Below are 25,593 nucleotides of genomic sequence, written 5' to 3'. Positions count from 1 at the left end.
TCCATAGCAACCATATAGAAAACCTAATTTCAGCTTCGCCTGAATGTCAGAGTCAAGTTTGTGCAAACTTCATAGGAATTTTGTTCAGTTTTGCTCCCTGGTAGTAGTGTTGCTTACTAAGCAATCTGATCTCTTTTAAACTTCTGCTTAAAAATGGCTGATCTAATTTTTTATCCAACTTGTTAGCAGTGCTCCATGCAACATGCTCTGTTAAAATTTTATTTAGAATTATTGAGCCAGTTTTAAATTTGGTAGGTTTTCTCAGGACAAGCTCTGTCAAAATTGTTTCCTGTATGTAGTGACTCCCCTAGCAGAGGTGTGGTTACTTAGCATGTGTGTAGAAGTGCTATATGTATTTTCAAATTGCTCTGGAATGGCTGGACAAGTGTTGTTCAAAAAAAAATTGTGTCTAATATGGTCTCAAATCTAGTGATCTGTTTAGCTGAAATTTACTGGCCAATCAGATTTCTCGACTTTATGACTTAAGTTGGTGAAATTGTGGCCAGATGAGACATGTTGAGACTTACCTTGGATGCCTTTCACATGCATACAAAAGATGCCAATGAATACCATACCGAAGTTACAAAAGAAACAGTTAAACATGTCAAATGCCACCAATTTCCACCAGATGGCTGGAAATTTTCATGACATGGATGTCATTTAAACCAAGGCTCCTGCCTTTATATTTGCTTTTTAAACCAAATTCCAGTTAAGTGATGTTGAGCCACATTGAGCCTCTTATGAGTAGTTATATCAGGTCTGTCAGTACATGTATATCAGTTCATTTCTCATTCCAATAATTTAATAAAAAGAAGTTGTTGATGTCTGTAAAGTTCGTTAAGTTTTTCTGTTTTTCAACATCATCTATTGTTTTCTTTCAGATCCCTCTGCTGCAAGATTTCAGGGACAATGGTTTTGGCATTTCACAGTCTAAAGCAGATGTTCCACAATTTTCATCATTAGGTGTTCAGTATAATCGGGAAATAACATCACACTACTTTTTCTCATATGTAGATCATGTGATCCATCTAGTGGTATTCTTCAAGCTGCAGGTGGACTTTTTGTGGCACAGTGCAGTCAAACACATCGAGCCACCGATACTGCTATCAAACAGGAAGCAGCTATTCTTTGTAAATCAAGCAGGGGCTTATAATATGTGAGTTGCATGTTAACTTGTATTACAGAGTAGACATAAAACTTTGTACATGATATGATCGCATGTGGTTAACATTGAGGTAAGAGATAGAAGTAGTGATGTTCTCCCACACAACACCGAAATTGAAGACAAAGTTGAAACCTTCCACCCCTTGGTGTAATGCTATTTTTACCTCAGCTGGCTTTGACTATGGTACTTGGCTTTGTGTGTGGGTATGTGCACTAGCATTCGTGCATGCGTGTGATTTGTACTTTTAACTTTAGAGTTAACATTTTTTTCAGTCATATTGCTTTGATGTCTGCAGTATGGCAGTTTAAAGTGATGTCCAACACTGGGGCATCATGCTACAGACATGTAGCATCATGTCCCACCCAGTCACATTATCCTAACACCTGGTTGACCAGTCCTAACACCAACCTCTTAATGCCGAGTGCTAAGTGAAGCAGCTGATAGTACCATTTTTATGTCTTTGGTATGACTCTGCTTGGGTTTGAACCTGCAATTTCCCACATCCAACACTCTAACCACTTTGGCCACTGCAGTGGTAGCTTTGTGTTCATCATGTTTCATGTAGCTGTTACTGTTTTCAGTTTCTTTTTGAAAACCACTGGACCCGTTTTGACCAAATTTTGCAGGGAGCATTCTGACATTTCTATTTTGTACAAATAATGCAAATCTGCTATCAGATAGGGGCATCATTATGAAAAACAGAAAAACCTTTACATGGTAACTTCTCAAAGCCATTCAGTAGAACTTCTCAACATAAAAGCCTTTAAAAATCATACAGATGATTCCTATCTGCCATCAGTTATGGTCACCATTGCTAAAACTAGAAAAACCTTAAAACAACTTCTAAAAAAATTCAAGCAGCCAGTCCACCCATATCAGTCGGGGAATTTTACTGACACATCCATCTATCTTGCTATTCCTGTGGCTTCTTATTTCAGCAGTTACAGTGATCATAATGATAGACCTGTCTGTTCAACCATGATATGGTTATATACAATTATGGGGATCTTTGTGATAGATCCATCTGTCTTGCCAGGTCAAAAGTTTCATCTGTACAATTATGGAGATCTTATTGATAGATTTGTACATCCTAACATGCCTCTAGCTATATACAGTTACAGTTATAGGGATTTTAGTAATCTATCTATCTTGCCTGGCATAAAGCTACACAAGCACATTATGATGGTTATTAAGAAGCCTCCATCCTTCCAGCAGCTTCCACAGTCAACAAAAATCAACCATTCCACTGCCAGTCTTTCTGAACTCTCTGTGTTAGATAAAAATTTAGCAATGGTTAGCATGTTAGCCCCTCTTTTCAAAAAGTGGATTAAACCCTTTTTTTAAAAATGTGTTTCTCGCCACATGGAAGCAGATTCAGAATATTGTTGCTACATCTTTAGTATTGGAATTGGCCTCATTGGCAATTTTCTGCCTGGCCAAACAACATGCCTGAATTTAATGGCTTGAATTGCTCTGGTCATTAACAGAGCGGTTCACTATTCAATGGCAAATGTGTTGATTGCCACATCAGGTCTTGACTTGATATGTTTCATGTTTGCACTCAGTTGCATTACACTCTGGCTTTAAAGATGATTCCATTTGGCTTGCCATTGCTATTTTGGGGCAAAATTGTCCTGGAAACCCAAACACATCAAAACTCCTAGATTCCATTAATGGTTTTAACCTCAAACGGTCAGTTAACCAACCCACCCTTAAACATGTTCACATTTTAGACTGGATTCTTCATATGATAATATTCTACATTTCTCCCTGGTATCCCATGAACTTGCATCAGATCACCTCTGCATTATATGCCATCTTGACGTATCTGTCCATAACCCTCCACCTTTATTTGCTACTAAGAGAAACTTCCGCATGATAAATAGAACCAAACTAATGCATGACATCCAAGCAAACCTAACAACTTTCCTACCTCCTACAGCAGAACAACTTGATAACTGCCTGCATTCATTGCTAGACAAACATGCCCCAGCCACCAAGTGCAGAGTATCAATTCAAAAGTGTTCTCCATGGTATGGCAGTGTTAGGGACGGGCTTTGCACTGCTAAAAGAGACCACCGTAAAGCTGAGAGGCTTTGGCTTTCCACCAGACTCACTATTCATAAGCAAATCTATGAAGCCGCTAAGAAGAATGTCACAAACATAGTCGATGCAGCAAAATCAGCACACTCCAGTACTAGGATCATGGAAGGTTCCAGCTACAAAGAGCTCTTCGAGATTACTAACAAGCTAATGTCAAGGAACAAAAAATGTACACCACTTCCAACTACCTTCTCTTTAGTTGATCTTCCAGACCTGTTTGCAGATTTCTTCTGTGACAAAGTACAGAACATTAGAGATAAGCTTGACAACACAATTTCAATTGACTCATCATCACCATACAGTTGGGATACAGAATTTCAACGGCAACCATTAGCAGCATTTGAACATGTCTCTATGGATTTAGTACAAACAATCATGATGAAGAGTGCACCAAAATCATATAAACTTGATCCAGTTCCAACATCACTGCTGCTTGAGTGCTTAGATCCAGTATTGCCTTCACTAACTAATGTTATTAATACCTCTCTCTCAGCCGGGGAATTACCACCATTTTTCAAAGCTGCCATTGTAAAGCCTCTGCTGAAGAAACCACCACTTGACCATAAAGATTTAAAGAACTACAGCCCAGTTTCTAATCTCCCATTCATATAAAAAATCTTAGAAAGGTTGTTCTATCCCAGCTTGTATCTCTTCTGAATTCAAACAGTCTTTTTAGCAATTATCAATATGCATATCGCCCTTGCCACAGTACTGAAACTACTCTTCTAAAAGTAGTTAATGACATTCTCTCTGCTTTGGATAGCGGAAAGATTACAGACCTCACCGTCCTTGATTTGTCTGCAGCATTTGACACAATAGACCATGATATATTACTTCATTGTCTCCAGCTTGTATTTGGCATTCCTGATACAGCCTTACTGTGGTTCAAGTCCTACTTCGTCAACAGGAAACCAATTGAGCCTGCAAATGGAATACACTCCATCCCAGTTGATCTATGTTGTGGTGTACCACATGGGTCTGTTCTTGGACCTGTTCTTTTCATTCTGTACACTCAGGCACTCTCAAGTGTCATAGATCATCATCTAGTGTCTCACCAATTGTACACTAACGACACCCAAATATACAAATCTAGCCACCCAACTGAAGTTGATGTTACCATCCAAGGTGTAGAGAGGTGCATTTCTGATGTGAAATCATGGATGACATGTAACAAGCTGGATATGAATGATGATAAAACTGAGGCCATTCTCATCACAACACAAAGACTTTCTCAGTCAGGATTTACCTCAAACAATAAATATCAGTAACACCAACATTAAATTCACACAGTCAGTACGAAACCTAGGTGTCACTCTGGTCAGTGCTCTCACATTGCACCAACATGTCATAAACATATGCAAGGCTGCATATCTTGAGCTGAGACACATCAGTTCCATTTGCAAATGGCTTTAAGTTGATGCCACTAAAACACTTGTATGATCATTAGTACTTTTAAGACTGGACTATTGTAACTCAATGCTGTCTGGTTCATCTCAATATCTACTTTAGAAACTTCAAAAAGTTCAAAACACAACTGCTCGGATTATACTTAGGGTACCATGATCAGAGTACACCTCCCTGCTGCTCTGTACCCTACACTAGTTATCCATTTGATCCAGAATCAACATACCTATCTGACCTCACCCATGTGTACATACCAGCAAGATACTTACACTCCTTTTCTGACAATCGTATACTCATTATTCCCACTACAAAAACAATTCATATGGACGTTCTTTGCATACCAGGGCCCAGCAACGTGGAATGAATTGCCCACTGAACTTAGACACAAAGACACAGTGATCCCATTCAAGAGATCTCTTAAAACTCACTTATTTCGACTGCAGGAACAAACTTAAAGACCTAATAATCTTCCCTACCTTAAATATTTTCAGCATGTTTTTTTTATACATAATTTCTTAGTGTTTTGTTTTTTTTTTGGTAATAATATCATTATACATGGTCTTTTTGTTTTTTGTATGTTTTAAGTGTTGTCTTATGTTGTAAAGCGCTTAGAGCTTCTAAAGATTAGGCGCTATACAAAGTCTTCATTATTATTATTATTGTTACACATTTGGAGGCAGATAGCTCAAGAACTACACCTACAACTTGCTGCTCCACCCGTATCCATGTCTTAAAAAAACCCAGTTATTTATCCCACAATGGCGGGAGGCTGAATGAGTCAAGCAGTATGAATCTTGAATATCCCAAATGCCATTCAGGTGTCAACCTTATGCCACCGGATGTCGGCCAGAGCAGTCTAGGAGGAATCCTTATAAATGAGGTAAGAATAAAATTTACCAACCCCCAAGCCTCCTGTCTCCTGCCACTATCTTAGTGCCCCCACCACCCACAGACAGTTCACCGGGGTGCACCACATTCCTGCAGTTCTGATCAATCAGATTAACTGTTGCCACAAAATGAATAGAATATCCAAGTTTTTTCAGTGAGGCTTCTGATTTTGATTACCCAAGCCCTGCCTCTTATTCCACTCTCCCCCTGCTGTCAGATTTGGAGAAGGACAAAAAATTTCAGCCAGAATGAGAGTTGGAATTTGTACGTAAACTGCAATCTCCAGGGCTCTATTCACGGCAATTTCATGCCAAAAGACCAACAACAAGTTCAGTCACCTCAACAAATACATTCTTCCACCGAAGTTAATATAGACTAGAGCTTCCATTTGCATGAAATTGCTATTTTAAGGAGAGAACTGAATCTCATTGAGTTAGGTGGCGCTCTACAGTTTCGTATCTTGCATAGGGTTAGAATTTTAAAGAAAAAGAATTTCCATGGCTTTTCTCACTGGTTGTACTGGATATTTAAAAAAGACTTTGTATATCTTAGGTATAGTTCAAAGAATCTTTAATTCCCTTTATTTTGGTGTATGATTGATGAGTGTAGTATGGGTTATGGAGTATACAGCTTGGCCTTACTCAGATATGCACCTTTTGAAAATGTGCTAGTTCCACTTGGTCATTTTCACTTCCTGAACAGAGGTAAATTGTTTAAAAAAAGAGCTGATAACTTTTTTACGTTTTATATATTTTGTAATTCATTCATTGCACTTTCAGAAGCTGGTATTGTCTAGTCTGGTAGCATTCATTTTCCCTATTTTAATAGCTGCTATGGATAGTGTACTTTAGACTAATTCAGGCTGATTCTTTTGAGCACAAGGGAGCAGTCATTTTAGTTAGCAGTGTGCTTAGATCATGTACAGTTTCCAAAAGTACAATATCCAAAGAAATGTCAGCCACATTACATTAAAGTAGCATAGAGGTATGCCAACATTCTCTCCAATGTGCATGTTTTAAATGCAAACAACTTCACCTTACATACGTCACTCTCTCAGAAGTACATAATAACTGGTGAGCACCCCCTTAGTGGTAGCTGCACTGACAGTGACTACTCCCCATTCATGAAAGCTTGAACCTTGACCCAAGCGTGAATTTACCATTTTCGTTGTATTAGCCAGGGAAACTTTTGATGATGAAACAATAATCAAGTGTGGAATCCCACTGGGTTTTCTCATGTGCATGTATAAAGAAATTGTCTCTTATTTTGCTTAAAAAAAACCAGTAGGAGAAATTCATCCATTTAGTAGGGCAATCTTGCTCCTTGTTGATGACAAGGTTGACACAGGATGCTCAGCAATTTCTCATCATCTTACATATTCTCCTAATGGAATGTGATCAGGTAATGTATTTGTTGGAGAAAGCAGATATTTTAGTCAGTCATGTTTCTCTGATAACACTTACCCAATTACATTACAAATAAACCCTCCCATGCTTCCCTGCAATGAAAGCATCCTTTAAGCTTTGTTCAAGTGAAAAACTGGCACATCTGATTACAGTAAAACCTGTCATGAGCGACCTCTGCTATGAGCGACCACCTGTCATTTCCGACCACAATCATAATGCACGGATCGATTTTACTATATAAATGCTCTGTTATGAACGACCACCTGCTGAACGTGACCAGTGACCACGATTTCTTGGCAAAATATGCATTTTGACACTGCTGTGAACAACCGCATCGCTAAACAAACAAAACAGATTGACACTACTGACCTTAACTTATTCCTTTGTAAACACTAGAGCTTGGGATAAATGTAGTATGCAAACAAAGTGCACATTAAATAACACTATAGTTGAACAACCATATATCGAGATAAACACCTCTAACCATCATTTAATCCTTTGTAACAAAGACTGCATAAATAGTAAAGATTGCTCTAATAAAGTATTTAAAAAGAATTTGTCTTGCTACAGTACCAGTTTTGTGAAATTTACAACTCCAGCATACGGTGTCATTTGTAAACTGCAGTAAACCAGACTAAAGTACATGTCACTAACCGCCATGTAGTGCCGAAGTCATGTGAATAGCCAGTAAGAGTAACATCAAAGGGAGTAATGATGGATATACACAGTCAATTTAGAGGTTTGTATTTTTTCTTGATCTTTATGAAAACTCACAAAACGCTGGTAGTCCTTATGTCCCAGTGAGAAATCATTTGAAAGGGCTTCAGTGTAGGTTTGAGTACATCATTTGTCATTCAGTTAATCCATAATGCCTGGAGGGTGAATGAGCTCATTGTCTTTAATACTAGTAAGTGAGAATCATTAACGGATTTTTTAAAAATTATTTTTTAATTCTTTTGTTAGTGTTTCACCAAGACACCATCTGTTTACCTGGGTGCAGATGGTCGCAACCTTTGTTTATCGAGCTATAATGCTGTTGATTTAAACTTCGTCTCAGATTAAATGTATTGATTCTTGATGAGTTAATTATGTCTTTTGGTTTCATTCATTGTTACATAATATATATTTAATCCACATTTCCCCAAAACCTGATCAGAACTGATAGTCTTTATAACGTCAACACTAATAACAATGGCAGAACCTCCGCTGAAAAAAAGAAAAAATTTAACACTGGAAGAAAGGATTAATGTCATTGAAAGAAATGAAAAAGGGGAGACTGCTCGCAAAATAGCAGTCAGCTTAAGTGGCCAGTATTAATGGTGGAGGAAGAACCTGGGAAAGAACCACCGACCCACATTTAAAAGAGATTAAAGAATATGCTTTACAACATGGTGATCCCAAAATTTTGCTTCTTTGCTCAGAAATGTAGATACATGTTCAGACCAAACAGCTGAGTAAAACATGTAAACAAAGAAGTATAAAGGATTTCTTAAAAAAAACAAGTGAATAAGTGTATAGAATAAGATATATACATCATATCTAACTGTTCATTTTTTTGTACATATTAATGTGATGTTGAAATATAAATTTTATTCTCATTGTTTGATTGATGTATATCTTTAGTATATAAAGATATTTTGAGAGGAATGCATGCAATATTTAACAAGATTTATGAATAAAGGATATGATACATGTACAGTGAGTATGGGTATTATTCATTTTTCAACAATGCTAACTATTGACCCTGAAAACCAGTCCATTTTCACACACCTCTTATGAGAGACCACCTGTCTTGAGAGACCACTTTTGGTTGGCAGAAGGGGCGGTCTCTCATAACAGGTTTTACTGTATAATTTGGCAAGTTAAAGGGGTATGAAGGGGGAGTTAGTCTGTTAGAGTTGCTTCCCTTTGTTTATATCACTTATATAAGTAGAAATATTTTTTTTGTCTTTCCCATTGGGCTAGATCTGCAGGTAGCAGAAAATTATTGTATATAATATGAACAGGTAAGTATTGTTGTAGAAACAAAATTTGCTAACAATTTTGCTTGTGTTTTTTTGTGTACATGATACCTTATATTAAGACATAATTCAATACAAGGAGAATACTTCATTAGCATTATTATGAGAGAAAACTATAAATGAATAAATGATAGTTTGTATCATCAGTGCTATTCAAACACAGGATCACTTTATAAGTTTCCTTATCCACATTATTAAGTATTATTTGATCAAGAGCATTTCTAGTGCTGCCTTTGGCTTTGCCCCTGCCTTATTCTGAGAAGGGGGCATATAGTATTACAAAGTCTTTGTCCAGGCTTGTGTGGTCAGTCCATTATGAATTTGTTTCTGCTCAACAACTTCTGAAGATGACAGGGGTTAAAGTAATATTAGTACAAAGTTTTGTGTTAAAATTCTATTTATGCTTGTGTACAATTGGAGTCCAGCTGCAAAAAACAAAAAGCATGGGCCCTGATCTGCCATCAGATAATGTACTGGTGAATCAGGGTCAGTGTTGTTTGTTGTACTGATTACTCCATACATGCTGCATAGACGCATATCTGCAAGCTCATTATGCAGTGTTAGATCTGGGTCTGTGTAGTTTGCAATTGAACTTGTAAGCAAGCGTAGATGGTGGGTGTAAATTTTGTCAGTCTTGGTTCATGTTTCAATGTGAATTTTTCCCTTGCATATTAAGTCAATGTTTGAACACTTGCACTATATTGGTAAGGGCATCCTTGTTATACAAACATATTTCTAGTTCTTATGCAGCAGAAAATGTTAACAAAATCACACAGCATAGACATATCATTACTGTTCCTTACAGGCTTTACACAAATGACATGCAGTCTCAGTATATGACATTTTAAATCTTTTTTCACAAATGTTAAAGACCGCTCCAGTGGCCTAGTGGTTAGAGCATCTGCCCTGGATGCAGAAGGTAGTGGGTTCAAACCCCGGCCGATTCATACCAAATACTTCTTAAAATGGTTCTAACAGCTGCCTCTCTAGGCACTCAGCATTAAGATGTTAGTGTTAGGACTGGTCAGCCTGGTGTCAGGATAATGTGACTGGGTAGGACATTATGCTATATGTCTGTGGCATGATGTCCCAGTGCTAGACATCACTATAAACTGCTACACTGCAGACATCATAGTGATATGACTGGAAAATTGTTAAAGTTACGTTAAAAATCTAAATCACACACACATACAAACACACACACGCACACATGTTAAAATGATAAATATCTGATGCTTGATTAAACAGTAAATGTATAATTTACATTGTGTTGGTATGTTTTGTCCTGTTGTCTACATTGTAATATACAGTATAAGACCTTGCCATAGAAACTTTCACAAAATACCACTAAAACATTTATTTTTAAGTCTGTAACATTTAAATTACTCTTAAATTGTAAATTAAATTCATCACTGAATGTACTGATGAATGAATGACTTTTGTTTAAATTATCAAAAGTTGTTTTCATGTATATAAAGGTGTTTTCCCCACATGTTCACTTATGAAATTCACAGATTTGTTTTGCATAATTTCAGACTACAATTTTATAATTAGCCAGTGCAATTTCTGTCTTCTTATAGGTTTGAAATAAAGGATGTGATCTTTGAGGGTGAGCTTTATGCAATTCCAGAAATCCCTTCCAAGTTTCTGCAGCAAGTAGTTCACTCCAGGTTCATAGAATGTAATCATGAAAGAGCACAACAGTTCTATAGAATGTACCCACAAGATAAGTCAGCAGAGAGCCAGAGATTCCTTCGTAAGGCCCGCCAAGTCCTTGCCAGGGCAAAACAACTCCTAGATGACCTTGAAATTCCATTTTGGCTCAGCAGTGGCACATGTTTGGGTAACTGGTTCCACTTCAGGGCATAGATTAAAATTAATATTTGTAGGTTACTGCATTTGTATGGGAAAATATGAACAAGTTTTTGGATGGAATACTGCACGACCTTGGGAGTGCAGTATATCCTTCCAACAAAACGAGTTCATATTTTCCCATACAAATGCAGTAACCTTTTTATTATATGCTCATTTTTTCATTCTACCTAAGGTTTAATTATATAAACAAAATACACTACAAGAAACAATGTAAATGAATGTAAGCCGCATTCCAAACTAAATACACAAGCGCATATTCATCATTACACAAATCAACATTATTACTGCTCACATAACTCCGCCCAGATAAATTTGAACTTAGTCGCGCACTCAACATAACTTTCGAAAGAAAATGGCATGTTTAGTTAAAATTGAAATTTGGAGTCATATTGTGAATGAATGTGCATTGCAACAACTTTTCCATTTGATCTGTAATGAATAGATTTTGTTATTTTTCTCGATTCTAGGAAATTTCATGATTATGGACTGGATTTGTATGCGACAATTCCACATGAAATACATGAGATTGAAGAAGCATGTTGACATCTGCAAATGTGTTTCGTTTCTGTCATTTTCTGTTTCTTTCATTGAATGTTTGAAATCATAATGTGGGAAAAATATGAAGTCTTTCAATTGCAATTATCAAAAAGACACTATGGAATTTAATGCTTATTTCATTTTGAATGAAGTAAGGAGGATGCAGTTGCTCTTATCATCGAAATTACAGCACAGTTTTGAAATGTGTAATCCAGATTGAAAACCTATGACATGGCTCATGTAATTCAGATTTTGCAGAATTAAGAAAATACATTTTGAGGAAATTCAGGATGTAAAACTCTAAGTATATTTTATTTTGCCATTCTTATCACCAGCTAAAGAAGAAAGTATATGACTTGTCACTTGATTGTTATTTGTAAGGACCTTATCTTGCGTCTGTTATATACTGTAGCTAGCCTAAATCCGTAACATTATATCAACGCGGAATGTGCCAAAGCAGCTGGTATGTGGCAATCCACAAAACATGTTTTAGTTCATTCAGAAACAAGTTTAAACAACCACAATTTTATGAGCCTCTTACCGTAGTGTACATGATATGTGTACAAATCAAAAGTGCTGGTGTCTGCGTCCATTGTTTGTTTACAACAGAAAGTAGTTCCTTTATGCACGTGAATGCTATATGTGTATTGTCGCATGGATTCAATATCGGGTAATACTGCATGATTCTGACAATGTAAAGTTAACGGGGAAAAAAATGAGCATGTAATAAATATAACATATTGGACTTAATACCTACAATCTACATTGAAAATAGTATTATTTGGATAACTTTCCAGATGTTAAAGCTCATAATAAAAGCAGATCTGATTTGGTCATAAGTCTTATGGAAATGACCCTTAGTATAGAAAATCATGGAACAATAGCAACAATTACGGAAATACAATTATTGCAGTAATATCCAGATACCTGTTTGTCCGTGTTTCATTTGGATACAGGTTTCATATTTGAATCAATAGAGCTATTTAGGGAACCAGAATAAATATACAGGAGTACCTCAGATGCTTTTAACTGCACACATATATATATATATTCCTTGCTGGATGTCAGCATGATCAAGCATTTAGAATTTTCTAAAGCTGTAGTCCAACAGAATAATACATGTTTAAATTGAAATTACATTAAGCCTCTTAAGAAGTTGAAATAATCATTATATAAGGATAAAAAAGGAATATTCAGAATATTAGGATAAAAGCAGGAAGGGCAGAAATTATGTTTGTTGGACATTATATGTTGACATGAGTATGTCTCATGGTGGGTGTTCAGCATTAAGAGGTTAGTGTTAGGACTGGTTGGCCAGGTGTCAGGATAATATGACTGGGTGGGACATGATACTACATGTCTGCGGCATGATGCCCCAGAGGGAGCCATTACTATAAACTGTCACACTACACTACAGATATCCTAGTGATATTACTGAACAATTGTTAAAGCTATGTTAAAAATCTAAATCAGACATACACACAAATATTGGGTTGATTAGGGTTACTGAAAAGCAAAGCTAATTACCAATATGAATAGTGTGTAGGTGAGGCCATTTTTCTGCCCATACATTTTGTACTCTAAATCCTGCAAACAGAATTTTTCAAACATTCTTGATAACCATGGCAGACATTGCTAGTAACTGGAGAATATCATCCCACTGAGGAATATCGTGTGTACATGTCACAGTTTTAAAGTAAAATTAATTATTTCTAATAAAAATTTCTGTTATACTACAGTGGCAGAAATATTCATTTTAAAGCTAGGTCTTAGTTATTTATTTGGGAAATAAAATATCTTGTTTGCAAAAAATGGAATTTACTTAGTAAATGCTTGTACAGAGATAGGAATAAAGTATGTTGTTTGATTTAAAAATTCTGAAAGACAATTTTTAAATTTTTACTACAAATATGAACATTTTATATATACATTTTAAGATTAACCAGATTGTAATTTTTAACTCACCTGACCAAAAGGTCAAGTAAGCCCTTTGCCCAACATCTGTCTGTTATTAATTGTTCATCAACATCTTCTAAAAAAAAAGCACAAGATTGTTTCAACCAAACTAGGCACAAGTGTCATTTCAAATTTGTATGCATCATTCTGATCCATCTTCAGATATGGCCATCATTACTAAAAATAGAAAGACATTCAAGTAACTTCTTCTCCAAAGCCACTCAACAGAATTTTATCAAATTTGACAGAAAGTGCCCTGGAAAGAAGAACTTTCAGTTTTATATTGATCAAGCTTCAGGTATGTCCACCATTGCTAAAACATGAAAAACATTAAAGCAAATTCTTCTCGTACATATCTCAGTATAATTCAGCCACATTTGACAGAAAGCATCCTGGCAAGAAGACCTTTCCATTTTTTGCAAATGATTCATTTGTTCCATTAGATATGTATACTATTACTAAAAACAGAAACATATTCAAACAACTTCTTCTCAAACACCATTCAGTGAAAATTGACTAAATTTTTAGGGAAGCTTCCTGGCATATAGGTCTTTCAGTTTTATACAAATTATTCCAATCTGCCTTTAAATAAGGCATTATTGCTAAAGATTAAAAAAAAACATCTCAGTTATTTCTTTACAGAAACTTCTTAACAGAATTTGACCAGACTTTACAGAAAGCATTCTTTCACAAAGGGCTTATGTTTATACAAACAAGGCCATTCTGCCATCAGATATGGCTGCTGTTACTAAAAATAGACAAACCTTTAATATTTTTTAAATAAATTAAATTTAACAGAAAATGTCCCAACCAATGCCTTTAAGGTTTGTACAAATGTTGCCATTGTGACATCAAATGTGGATGCCATTATTAAAACTAGAAAGACATTTATTTAAGAAAATGCTGCACATAGTTGGACCAACTTTGACTCAGATCATTCTAGTATAGGTCTTTCCAGTGTTGGACAAATGATGGTGATGTGCCATCAAATGTTGATGAAGATACGAAAACTAGAGAAGGATTGAAACAATTGTTTTCAAAACATATAGGGGACCCAGGTAGCTGAGTGGTCTGAGGCACTCGGAATTACAGAGCTCTGACATTTCACCTCTATCCGTGTGAGTTTGAGTCTCTGGCTTGCCCATTGTGTGTATCTTCTTCTTCCACCAAATACATTGGCTGCTATGTGTAGCCTACCATGTTCTGAAAAATGGTGTTGAACCCTTTACAACAACAATACAGCATATTCAATCAGCAGCATTTAATGAAATCTCAAAAGCATCATATACTGACCCAGATATCTTGACCAGCTGTTGTTGCATTTATTATATTAAACATGTCAGATGAGTGATCACAAGCCCCTTTTGCCTCTTGTTAAATATAAAACTGAAGTGGATACCAAGTAGTCATAGGCAGGTCCTTGACACCAAATAATAATCTTCAAATGTTTCTACATGTATTTATGTATTTATTTTACAGAATAATAATTTTTGACATAAGATGTGGTCTGAAACTGACATTAGTTTTTGCTCTTGAAACCAGAAAGAAAGGACTTTGATGGATGCTTCTTTTACTCTTTGGAATTTCACAAAAAGTGAAATAAGTAATTTTTCAAGTGTATTTTCAACAAGGAAAACTAAACTATTTGAACAAAAATATTTTTGTTTCAGATTTTAGTAAAACTTTGAAACATTTGGAGTTAATTGTGGTAAGATTCATCTAAATTTATGACTTGTAGTTTAATTTCATACTTCTGAATGGATCTAAAAATTAAGAGTTTGTATTTTAAATATTTTGAACATCAGAGAATGAATTTAAAAAAGTTTACTGTTTCATTGCCATTTCTACTCCGTTGTTAATAGATTAATGTTATTTGTATCCATGTACAAAAAATTGTTGAATGTTTTTCCTAAATGCATGTTGCTTAGGGAAACAACAGCTGCATTATTGTATTTCAAGTCATTGGTGACCAACTTTATGTAGGGTTACAAGTAGCTTTTGACAAAAGTGATGGTAATAATCCCAACTTACTATGTCATTGCCAGCTTAGGATACTGTGTAGTATGATGTCAGATCTTACTTTAGCTTGAAATAAATGCACCATTGCTTGAAGGATAACAACTCTGTGTTTAATTAATGTATTGCCATTTGCCATTCAAACCCTAACATGCCAAAACTTATGGACTTTTCAAGTTATATATTAATATAGATTGAAATAAATGCACCATTACTTGAAGGATAACAACTTTGTGTGTATTTTATGTATTGCCATTTGCCATTCAAACCCTAACATGCTGAAACCTATCGACCACTGACCAGTACCGCAGCTGGCAAAGGTGTGATTTACAGGTGCACTGGCTGATTTTAATGACATTGATGCCTATTTTCTGTCACCTATCAGACTGCCACTAAATATCATATATAAATTCAGATTGTTATAACTTAAAATAATTTTCAGTGAACACTATTTCACGCTGTGTAAGTGGCAACATAAATGATATATGTGATGTGTTATGCTAAAGAGTAGGTTGTTGTTATTTCTGTATTGGCAATAGGTCAGTAGTAATATTTACATTAGTTTGTCTCCCCTAGGTTGGTTTAGACAGTGTGATATCATCACCCATAGCAAAGATGTTGACTTTGGAATCCAGATAAGTGATTACAAAGAAAAGATCATTCCCACATTTGAAACAGGAGGTTTTTTCTTAAAGCATTTATTTGGTAAGGTATGTACAGTTTTTTCTTTGGTTATTGACTGAAATTGAAAAATGTAATATTCTGGTATTTTATTTCCTAATTGAAATACTCACATTAATTAAATATTGAAATTAGTACTTGGAAGAAAATATGTAAGCTATAAGTATTTCTATACACTATTTAGCCCTGATATTGTTTTAAAATTGATTGTACAAATTCTGTAGGTTGTCACTAATTTGTTTCATTCTTTTAAAAGTAGGAAAGATACAGGGACAGCAAATACATTAATCTTTACCTTACATATTTTGTGTGTTGCTTCCATATCTGTTGAGGGAGCAAATAATCTTACTTTTGTCCATTTCTCCTATCGCATTCCATCCTTTCTGTCCATTATTCATTTTCCCATTCAGTATCTTTAGGAGTACTGTTTGGATTGAAATCTACTTTGGTATATATTTTTACTTCAAAGATGTGTTTCCCAAAAGTTTTGGACTAAAGAAAAGTAAAGTTTGATTTGCATTATTTAACATCTTTCTAAAAGTTACAAACTTTGGCTCTTTTCAGACTCAGTAAAAATAAGAAGTAAACGGGATTCAATTTTTATACTCCTGCCAAAAGGTAGAGAATATAATTTGATGACATCTGTTCACCCATCTGTTATTTTTTCACTTGTACAGTGACATCTACCTTTACCAAAGTTTGTGGATGGCTAGCACTTGGATAAGGAAGAAGCCTACTGATTGGGTGGTAAAAAGATCAAATATTCTAGGTGGCTATGATCAAAGAGAGCAATATGGTTTCCATACAGGAACACAAGTTTTACTTAACAGACATGGATCAAACTTTGTAGATGGCTTGTACTTGGGATGAGGAAGAAGCCTATACATATTGGGCAATAAAGGTCAAAGGTTAGAGTCATTACAGCTGAAAGAAAAATAGCACTTTGCACACACATTATTCCTAAGGTCTTGTGGTTGTAAATGAAAATGGTACTGTTCATATGTCCAATATGGCCGCAGCCATCTTGCAAATCTTGTAATCACTACTCCTGAGTGGATGGTCATATCAGCATGGGGTTTTCATTAAAAGGAAAACAAGGGAAATAAACCATTGTATTGACTTTTGAGGTACATTGGATTTTGGGTTACACAAAACTCAGCCTTAAATTTAAGAAAAACAACAACTCTAAATTGTACTTTAAACTTTTGAGAAAGCTTCATTAATAACCTTAAATTTTAAAGATCTTGGATGACGGTAATTATGAGCAAGAGACTATGCATAATAATTATGTCTTATCTTTTGAATTAATTTTGATCAGATTATGGTAAAATAGTTTAAAACAACATAATGATATCAAGATTTGGGGATAGTTTACATAGGCTGTGTTCTAACATTACTGTATAAGCCTGCTTGGTGAAATGATCAACTAATATGTTATGTAAGTAGTATCAGTTACACTTGGGTCTCTTGTTGAAATTTTTAGACCTTTACTATTTTAGCACAACTACTCGAGGTTGACAAATGAAATGTTATGTGCATGTTTGTATGCCTATTTAGGTGAGCAAATGAATTTTTATGGTCATTATAGCAACAAAAATATCAAATTTTTTCCTTGTTTGGTCTGCAGATTATTAACAACATTAGTAGTAGCAGCATACATTTTTACAAACAGTTTCTAGTTTGATATTTAATGATGAAAAATATTAAAATGCAAATTTTGCTTCTTTAGATGTCAGACAGCTATGAGCTGTCCTTTCAAGCTGGAGATATTAAACTGGACCTTTTCTTTTTCTATGAGGAAAATGGTTACCAATGGAATGGAGGAACAGAGGCTAGCAGTGGCAGAAAGTTCAAGTAAGAAAAACACCTATGATCAGGATGTGTGATGTGTGATTTGGATTTATAATGTAGCTTTAAAAAAAAAATTCAGTCATATCACTACAATGTCTGCAGTGTGGCAGTTTATGGTGATGTTTAGCACTTGGGCATCATGCCACAGACGTGTAGCATCCTCTCCCATGCAGTCACATTATCTTGACACCAGGCTGACCAGTCCTAACACTAACCTCTTAATGCTGAGCACCAAGCGAGGCATCTGTTGTACCATTTTTATAAGTCATTGGTATGACTAGAGCAGGGTTCAAACCCGCAAAATCCTGCATAAAAGGCGGACACTCTAACCACAAGGCCACCAGAGCAGTAGCTATGATCATTGTAGTTTTAATTTTTTGTGAAAGTGCTCACTGTTGATGTACAACTAGCAGTAGGCATATGTTATAGTTTCATCTGTATTATCAGATAGCAACACATTAGCAAGGCATATACTTATTACTTCTTGGGCAGCAATGGTGTTGTCAGTGCTGATGTTAAGATTTTATTAAAATTTCATATTAAAGCTTTTGAAAGTGCTGTAACGTAAATTTTTACATGGTTTTTCAGACAGAATGTTTATGATGAAATAGTGACTTCTAATTACTCAAAGTATATTTATTCTTCAGATATGTTACCCAATCATAATACCTTTGGAGAACTTCCACTAACTCGCAAATCCAGCCCTCTCAGATACTCCTTTTAGCTAAATGGAGCTGAAAGTTGTCTGCCTGCCTATTTGTTGGTTGGGCAAAGAGATCTCCCCTTACATGTAAAACCTGGTTTCAGTGTGTAAGAATATCCCAGTTATTACTTCTGCTTGTGCCAAGAAGTACACTCTCATCACAAGAGATTTCTTGAAAGCCAGAAGCTACTTGAAAGATATATTACTATAAGTTGGAGGAGTTTTTCACTTCTAAGGAAAAATTACTCCATCTATATTTCCAACTTTTTCTCTCTTTCTATCATGACAAAGTTATACCTTTAGTTGTCACACTTTGTACTCATCAAACATTTAGGTATTTGCACATGGAGCCTAAGCGATTTCAGTCATTTCGTGCTGTACATGTTTTATACATGCAAGTCTCTTATGCTTCTATAACTCCTATATATTGGCAATCCCTTTACAAATGGCTACATATTGGCAAGTTGCTATCCAAGGCTTTTGTAGATTCTGGGTGCCAACTTTAATGTATTTACTTGCACAATTGCTTTCCAGGCCTTTTTCTCTTCAAGTATTGCATCATAATGGACTTTTTTGCACCTGCTGTGTACATCTCTATAATGGTGCCTCAGTTCTCTTTTACGTGAAGGTTTTTTGTATGTAATGTAGACATAAGTACAGGTCAACTCTCTCTACATGGTTTATTCAGTCACCTCCTGCTCATGCATGTTTCTATAGGTGACCCTTGAGTCATGTTTATATGCATAAGCTTTAAATCATATTTATTGAGCATTTAGTTATTTATTATTTACACGTGTCATGTCATTATGCTCTAAGAAACTCCGTATACATGTATAATTCTGTCCTTTCTTGTATATAAAGGTTAGTTCTTTTACCACAGTATTTTTAGCCTTGGAACACCATGCATCCTCTGCTATCACTTTTTCCAGGTAACCATCATTTGGTATAGCTATGTGCCCACATGGTATTCAAACATCAAATGTGAAGGCAGACAGATTTACAAACAGGTGGTATTTGTCATTAGATTTTACCTGTATGCTTCCTTGCTTTATTAGACTTACCAATTTCTGAGTCACCCTTCTAATGATTTAGATCTGCACAGACATTGCATTCAAAGACAGGTGCAGGGGCTACAGCTTTGTGTTTTGCTTTGTTTTGTGTTACAGATTAGAACTATGGGCAAAGCTCATACAGCTCAGACTGAGGACATCACCAGTCTGCATGCTGATTTTTTTTCCCTCAGTATGAATCTTTATTTGATCAAGGGAGATAATTTAACTTAACCTTTAGCCACAAGGCGCCAGACATTGACACGCTTGGAAACAGCTCTGGCACCCAAGTCACCACCACAGGACTTGTCATTTTTTGAACAAACCTCTAACTTGCAGCCTCAGGGTCTGACTTGATTCCTCCTTCAGAATGGGATAAAGCTAACAGCCAAGTTTCCCTGCATTCAGCAGACATACGGACAGGTTATATGGATCAAATATACCTTAACCCATTCCAGCTAATGATCCTGACTATATCCTCCTCACACTGATGGCCTATTTCCATTGTGACCAGCCTAGACCATATACTAGGGATCATGAAGGGCCAAGCATCAATATTATGAGCTCAGTCAATAACAGTCTGGGCTTACATCGAAACCAACTTTTGCAGACATGTGCAGGGACCAGTCTAACTCATATCTCCTCATGATACTCATTCAGCATGATACCATGAGTAGATCCTCATGCCTCAACAGATGTTGCTTCGCTTTCTAATTAGGATATTCTACGAGTTCAGTGAGCGACAGACCTTGTTGTCTCTGTCAGGTAAGTGTCTTGCATTGTTGTACTGTTGATCTCTCAGGCTATCTTCCAACCGATGGAACATAGCTTATGTTCTCCCACTCATAATACCTCGGGGCATGTATGGGAGTCAGTCTCAAGTTAAGAACATGTCCTTTATCTTCTTCCTTCTGTTTAATGTCCCGATGGATGAAGTATGCTAACAAGCCATCAAGGAGACACATTTATCCCCCTTCCGCAACCACAGTGTTGATACATGGATAGTACGGTGAATCAACAAAAGGAATCAAGGGCCACTCATTGGACATGAACCTCTGCAAGCCGTCCTGACGAAGCTCAAACAATTGCAATCCATGCAGATATAGCACCGAGAGGATTCTATCATTCATTCCACACCTTTTTTCTGGTCCCAACAGCAAATGACTCTCTACATCTGGGCATTGGCCTAAGCACCCTCAATCCATTTATCCACACCCCTTGGTTCCCACTGGAAATATCACAGTGCATTTTGAATGATATTCATGAGGGAGACTTTGCCATCACTATGGGTTTAGAAGGCATATACCTTCATGCCTCTATTCACAAGACTCCCAGGACATTCCTGCAATTCACCTACAACATCGTATATCCATTCAGGGCACCCCAATTGAGGCTCAATGTTGGCCCTGGGGTCTTCCCTCATCCGACAAATTGAGTAATGGCACATGTCCGAACCAATGCTGTGGTGGCAACATCAAATTACCCAGACAACATACTGCAGCATCAGTGAGTTAGCACTAACCAGTCATGATAGCCCTTGTTACCAATCTGGACTTCTCATCAACAAGGAAAAATTCTACCAAATAGCATCTCAAAAATTCGTTCACACTAGGTATGGACTTAAATTCACAGGCACCAGGTTTGTCTCCCTCAGGATCAGGCACTGAAATGACCCATGGTAGCACCTTACTTTCGAAGAATTCACTCTGAACAGAGTCAGGTTTGCTACATGCTGTAGTGGACATTATTGTCCTAGGTCGACTTCTACTGCATTGCTACTGCTTTTTCTGCACAAATGGAGTCCTCATTTTGCCCACTGAACCATCCTCTCAAAATCTGCACCCAATTGAGGTACCATTTGTGCAATTGGGAGCAACCTAACCTGGCTCATGCCAGGTATGCATCTATGCATCCACCCACTTGAGATTACAGCCTGTACCAATGCAAGTACAAAAAACTGGAGAGCCTGCCCACTACCATCATTTTGGGGTGCCACTGATGCATGCTTTCTGCAGGAAAGACATCTTCATATCACTAATTCTGGAGAGGATAGCCATTGTGAAGGCCTTTCATTGGGGGCAAGAATATTTAGATGGCAAGGGAGTTCTCATTCTGTCTGACAACTATACATTGGTGACTTATTTTAACAACAAGGATTATCTCAATCATTCAGTGGTGATTTATCTCCAGCAAAAAGGAGGACCTGAGTCCCCAGACTTTTGCATCATGGTGTGGGACTTATCTCAAATAACAAGGAGGAACTCAATCATTCATTGGTGATTTATCTCCAGCAGCAAGAAGAACCCCAGTCATCAGACCTTTTGCATCATGGTGTGGTACTTTTTGAAGTGTTGTTGTCATCAACAAGTCATACAGGTTCACCATATCCTAGGACTCCTCAATGCACTGACCGACCCTTCATCACGGAACTGTCGCCTAGTAGAGAAGGAATGGTCTCTCCATCCCTTGATTCTTACTCAGATCTGTATCCAGTGGGACTGACCATTGGTGGGCCTGTTTGCGACAATTGGGAATGCCAAAACCCCATCCTTTGCCTCTCCCGTCCAGACCCAACAGCTTGGGCAGTGGACGCCCTATTGTTGGATTGGACCAACCTCCCAACACCTCTGATTACAGAAAGCAAGGGAATCAGCCTGTAGCCTCATCCTTATCACACCACTGTCAGGAGGAGTTGTAGATTAACTACCTCATCAATCTTGCATTGGAAACCCGGCAAAGTTCTGGTTTTCCTTTCTACTCATACAACCATGATGCAGTTGTTTCCTCATCCAAAGCCCCGAACCTTCACGTCGGGATCATTTCAAACAGGCCATCAGAATTAAATTTTTTAGCAACCAGTCATGGAGAGAATCACTCAGGCTTTCAGGTGATTCTTTAATACAAACGAGCAGTTGAATCGAGGGAGATCATGCTTCTTTCTGCTTTTCAGGAAAGGATTGGAGTATCAATCAGAACAGAATATCACATCCTGGAGTAACAGGGTTATATGCTCAGCATATAGGTAAATAACCCAAGCGCATGAACCTATATCTGCAGCTCAACAGGTAACCCTTCCAGATTTATTGACAGCTTCTTAAGACACAGCTTCTTGATTTCTACTGTATTTGCAGTGGGGTGGCAGGGGGAATTTTTTCCCTTTTGTAGCCATGCCCCGACAGATGGAGTCTCCTCTGTCCGGTTACCTAGAAGCCATCTCAGTACCATAGGGGACCAGATATGGTATATCTGGGGTAAAGTGATGTACCTCCCTTCACCTCTTACCTATTCTCTTAAGGTATTATGATTGGGTAAAATGCTTCTTCGAAAATACTCACCCAATCATAATACACATACACCCTCACAGCCTCCCCTGTTACATTCATAGAGATGCAGCCAAGTCTAATATGTAAAGGGAGATTACTCTACATGACCAACAAATAGGCTGGCAGACAACTTTTAGCTCCCTTTAGCTAAAAAGTAATATCTAGGAGGGCTGGATTTTTGATGTCTTAGTAGTTCTCCTAAGGTGTTGTGATTTGGTAAGTATTTTCAAAGAAACATATTTTGCTAGGAAAAATTGGTTTGCTTGTGTCTTATCATTGTTTTTACTGTAGGCGTAGGTGTTATTGTTAAGTTTTGAAGATTCCATTTCTATCACACTGTTATATTTATCATTGTGAAACTAGGGGAGTACGTCTCACTGCCAACTTAATTAGCTCAGTGGCCTAACTCTTGGGCTTCACTGGTGACATTAAAATTTTGCATTTAGCTCCATATCTCTGACAGTTTTATGTATATTCGTAAAAATATCTTGAAATTTATTTGCGTGAGTGAGTTGCAATGTTATATTATGTGATTGCAAATCTGGGTCTGTACAGTTTGTACTTGGGCAAAAAAATAAATATAGTACATTCAGAAGTAATTTAATTTTGGTCTGTAACTCCCATCTTAGGTCTGTTCCATTTAAACATACATGGTACACAGGGAAGGCAGTTTTAAAAAAATATATGCCAGAGTGCTTTGATTCACAGTTTTCATATTAAAATGATAAGAAAATTCTAAATTGTATCTATGGGTGAGTACCCCACTTTCAAAGTGCATTCCCTGGGTCCCATATATGTTTTAATGTAACAGTTCTTACTGTAAACTTATACTGCTGATCAGATATTTTTTTATCATATTTTTTATCATTTTTAAAACTAAGTCTATATACCAATACTTGTGTAATCTGGATAAATTGATACCATTTTTTCATTATTTGCTTTCATTTCTGTTTGCATGAAAAATTAATTGGTCATTATTTATACATGTGAACATTTTTGTCTTTTCTGTTAGTAACTCAATCAAGTCTCAAACATACAACAAAATGCTCTCTTCATTATTGTACCAAAACACACAGTTCATAATTTATAATGTTGCGATGAGTAGAAAAATTGCTTGAGCTTTGAAATATTTATAGAATAAATCTATATTCAGAGATGCTCCCAGGTTGCGCAATCGCTTGATTGACACAATATTTGTATGAATTCACACAATTGGAAAATGATGATGCACAAGAATTCCTGCAAATTAATTTAAAGTTGCACATATGAAAATGTACTCTGCGCAGTATATGGCTTTATTCATCTGTCTACCCTTAAAGTACTTGGAGAAATGGTAAAAATATTGAAGTACTTGTTGCAACATGTATTTTATCATAACTGTTGACATATCTGGTTTCTTCGGCTTAACATGAATGGTTGTTAAGCTAAATTTGATTGGCACATTGGGCCCCATAACAAGCATTGTGTCCAAGTTTGAACCTAGCATAAAGGAAGTTTTACAAATGCTTGTTTATAATACAGGCTTTCAAAAAGACCTAAAGTGGCTGATTACCAGTGTTGTTCATCTATAAATGTCAATTTAGTTCGGCAAATGCTGACTGATCATAGTAATGAAGGCAATTTTTTTTAAAGTCAGGAAGAATATCAGATTATATGAGCTGGGAAAGTATTAAGGGATATGCCAGTGAGTGACTTTGAACCCCCCAAAATGGCGTTAAATTCGAATCCGATGGAACATTACATGGTGGATGGACCAAAACAGATGGCATGATGGTAAACCCCTCATTTCAGCAGTATTTCAAGATTAAATGTAGAGAAGGCAGACAAACAAGCCAAATTAAAATCCAAACAATTTAAAAGTAGAGTGCACTTTTCATTTCTTTCCCAGTCAAAATTTAGCCCAGCAGATCATGTGCTACAAAGCTATATAGCCCTAATATAAAGGTTACTATAAATCTAATAAAAATAAGACTCTAAAAATGAAATTAAAAGTAAAGATGTTTATTTTATTAAAATACCTGTGTTTAAACAAGTAGACTATGGAATTAATGGACTTAAAATCCTAATACAGCATTACGGAAGAGTAAATCTAGCATAGTAGTCAATAGAGTGCTAATACAAGAAAGTTGGACTTTGGCAGAGCTTATGTTAGTCAAAAATCCCTGTGAGCTGTGAAAGGGTGTTCTCAGTAGAGAACAATATTCATACACAGATATGAAACCAATTCAGCTGAGAAATAATGAACAGGTTTATGCTTATACAACTAGAGGCAACGTCTTTTAAAGAGGGGTCTTACAGAGTGGACAAGGAAGAAAGAGAGATGGATATTGAAGTGTTATGTAAATAATGAAGTATGGCTGTTTGCTCCTCCCCTCAGTTTTGTTCTACTCCCCCCCCCCCCATATTTTTGGGACAAGGTGGGAAATACCCCCTTAGGATAAAATCCTGAGAGCATCTCTCTATTTTTCTCTAATATGATGTCACTGATTAGAAATCATCAGTGAACACAAAACATCATGTGATATTCAAATGAGTAAAGCATCACCTCACACTTTCTTTGTTGTGGTGATGTTCTCATGTGCAGTCTTATCAGAGTAATATAATTCATAAAAAAG

General features: G+C 36.5%; 1 protein-coding gene across 3 annotated transcripts in view; it reads left to right on the top strand.

Moving 5' to 3' along the window:
- Positions 1-25,593, top strand: part of LOC149807387 (ribitol-5-phosphate transferase FKTN-like) — a 48,707-nt gene that overhangs the window by 15,481 nt on the left and 7,633 nt on the right. For all 3 annotated transcript variants that reach the window (XM_089966140.1, XM_089966131.1, XM_089966124.1), the window contains exons 4-7: positions 882-1,156; positions 10,568-10,830; positions 15,948-16,081; positions 17,782-17,906. In XM_089966140.1, the coding sequence (XP_089822266.1) occupies positions 882-1,156; positions 10,568-10,830; positions 15,948-16,081; positions 17,782-17,906 (797 nt within the window). The remainder of the gene's footprint in view (positions 1-881; positions 1,157-10,567; positions 10,831-15,947; positions 16,082-17,781; positions 17,907-25,593) is intronic.

This window comes from Sinohyriopsis cumingii, chromosome 1 (genome assembly GCF_028554795.1).
Source record: "Sinohyriopsis cumingii isolate HCF-2022 chromosome 1, ASM2855479v2, whole genome shotgun sequence".
Classification (NCBI taxonomy): domain Eukaryota; kingdom Metazoa; phylum Mollusca; class Bivalvia; order Unionida; family Unionidae; genus Sinohyriopsis; species Sinohyriopsis cumingii.
This window is presented reverse-complemented; position numbering and strand designations above follow the sequence as displayed.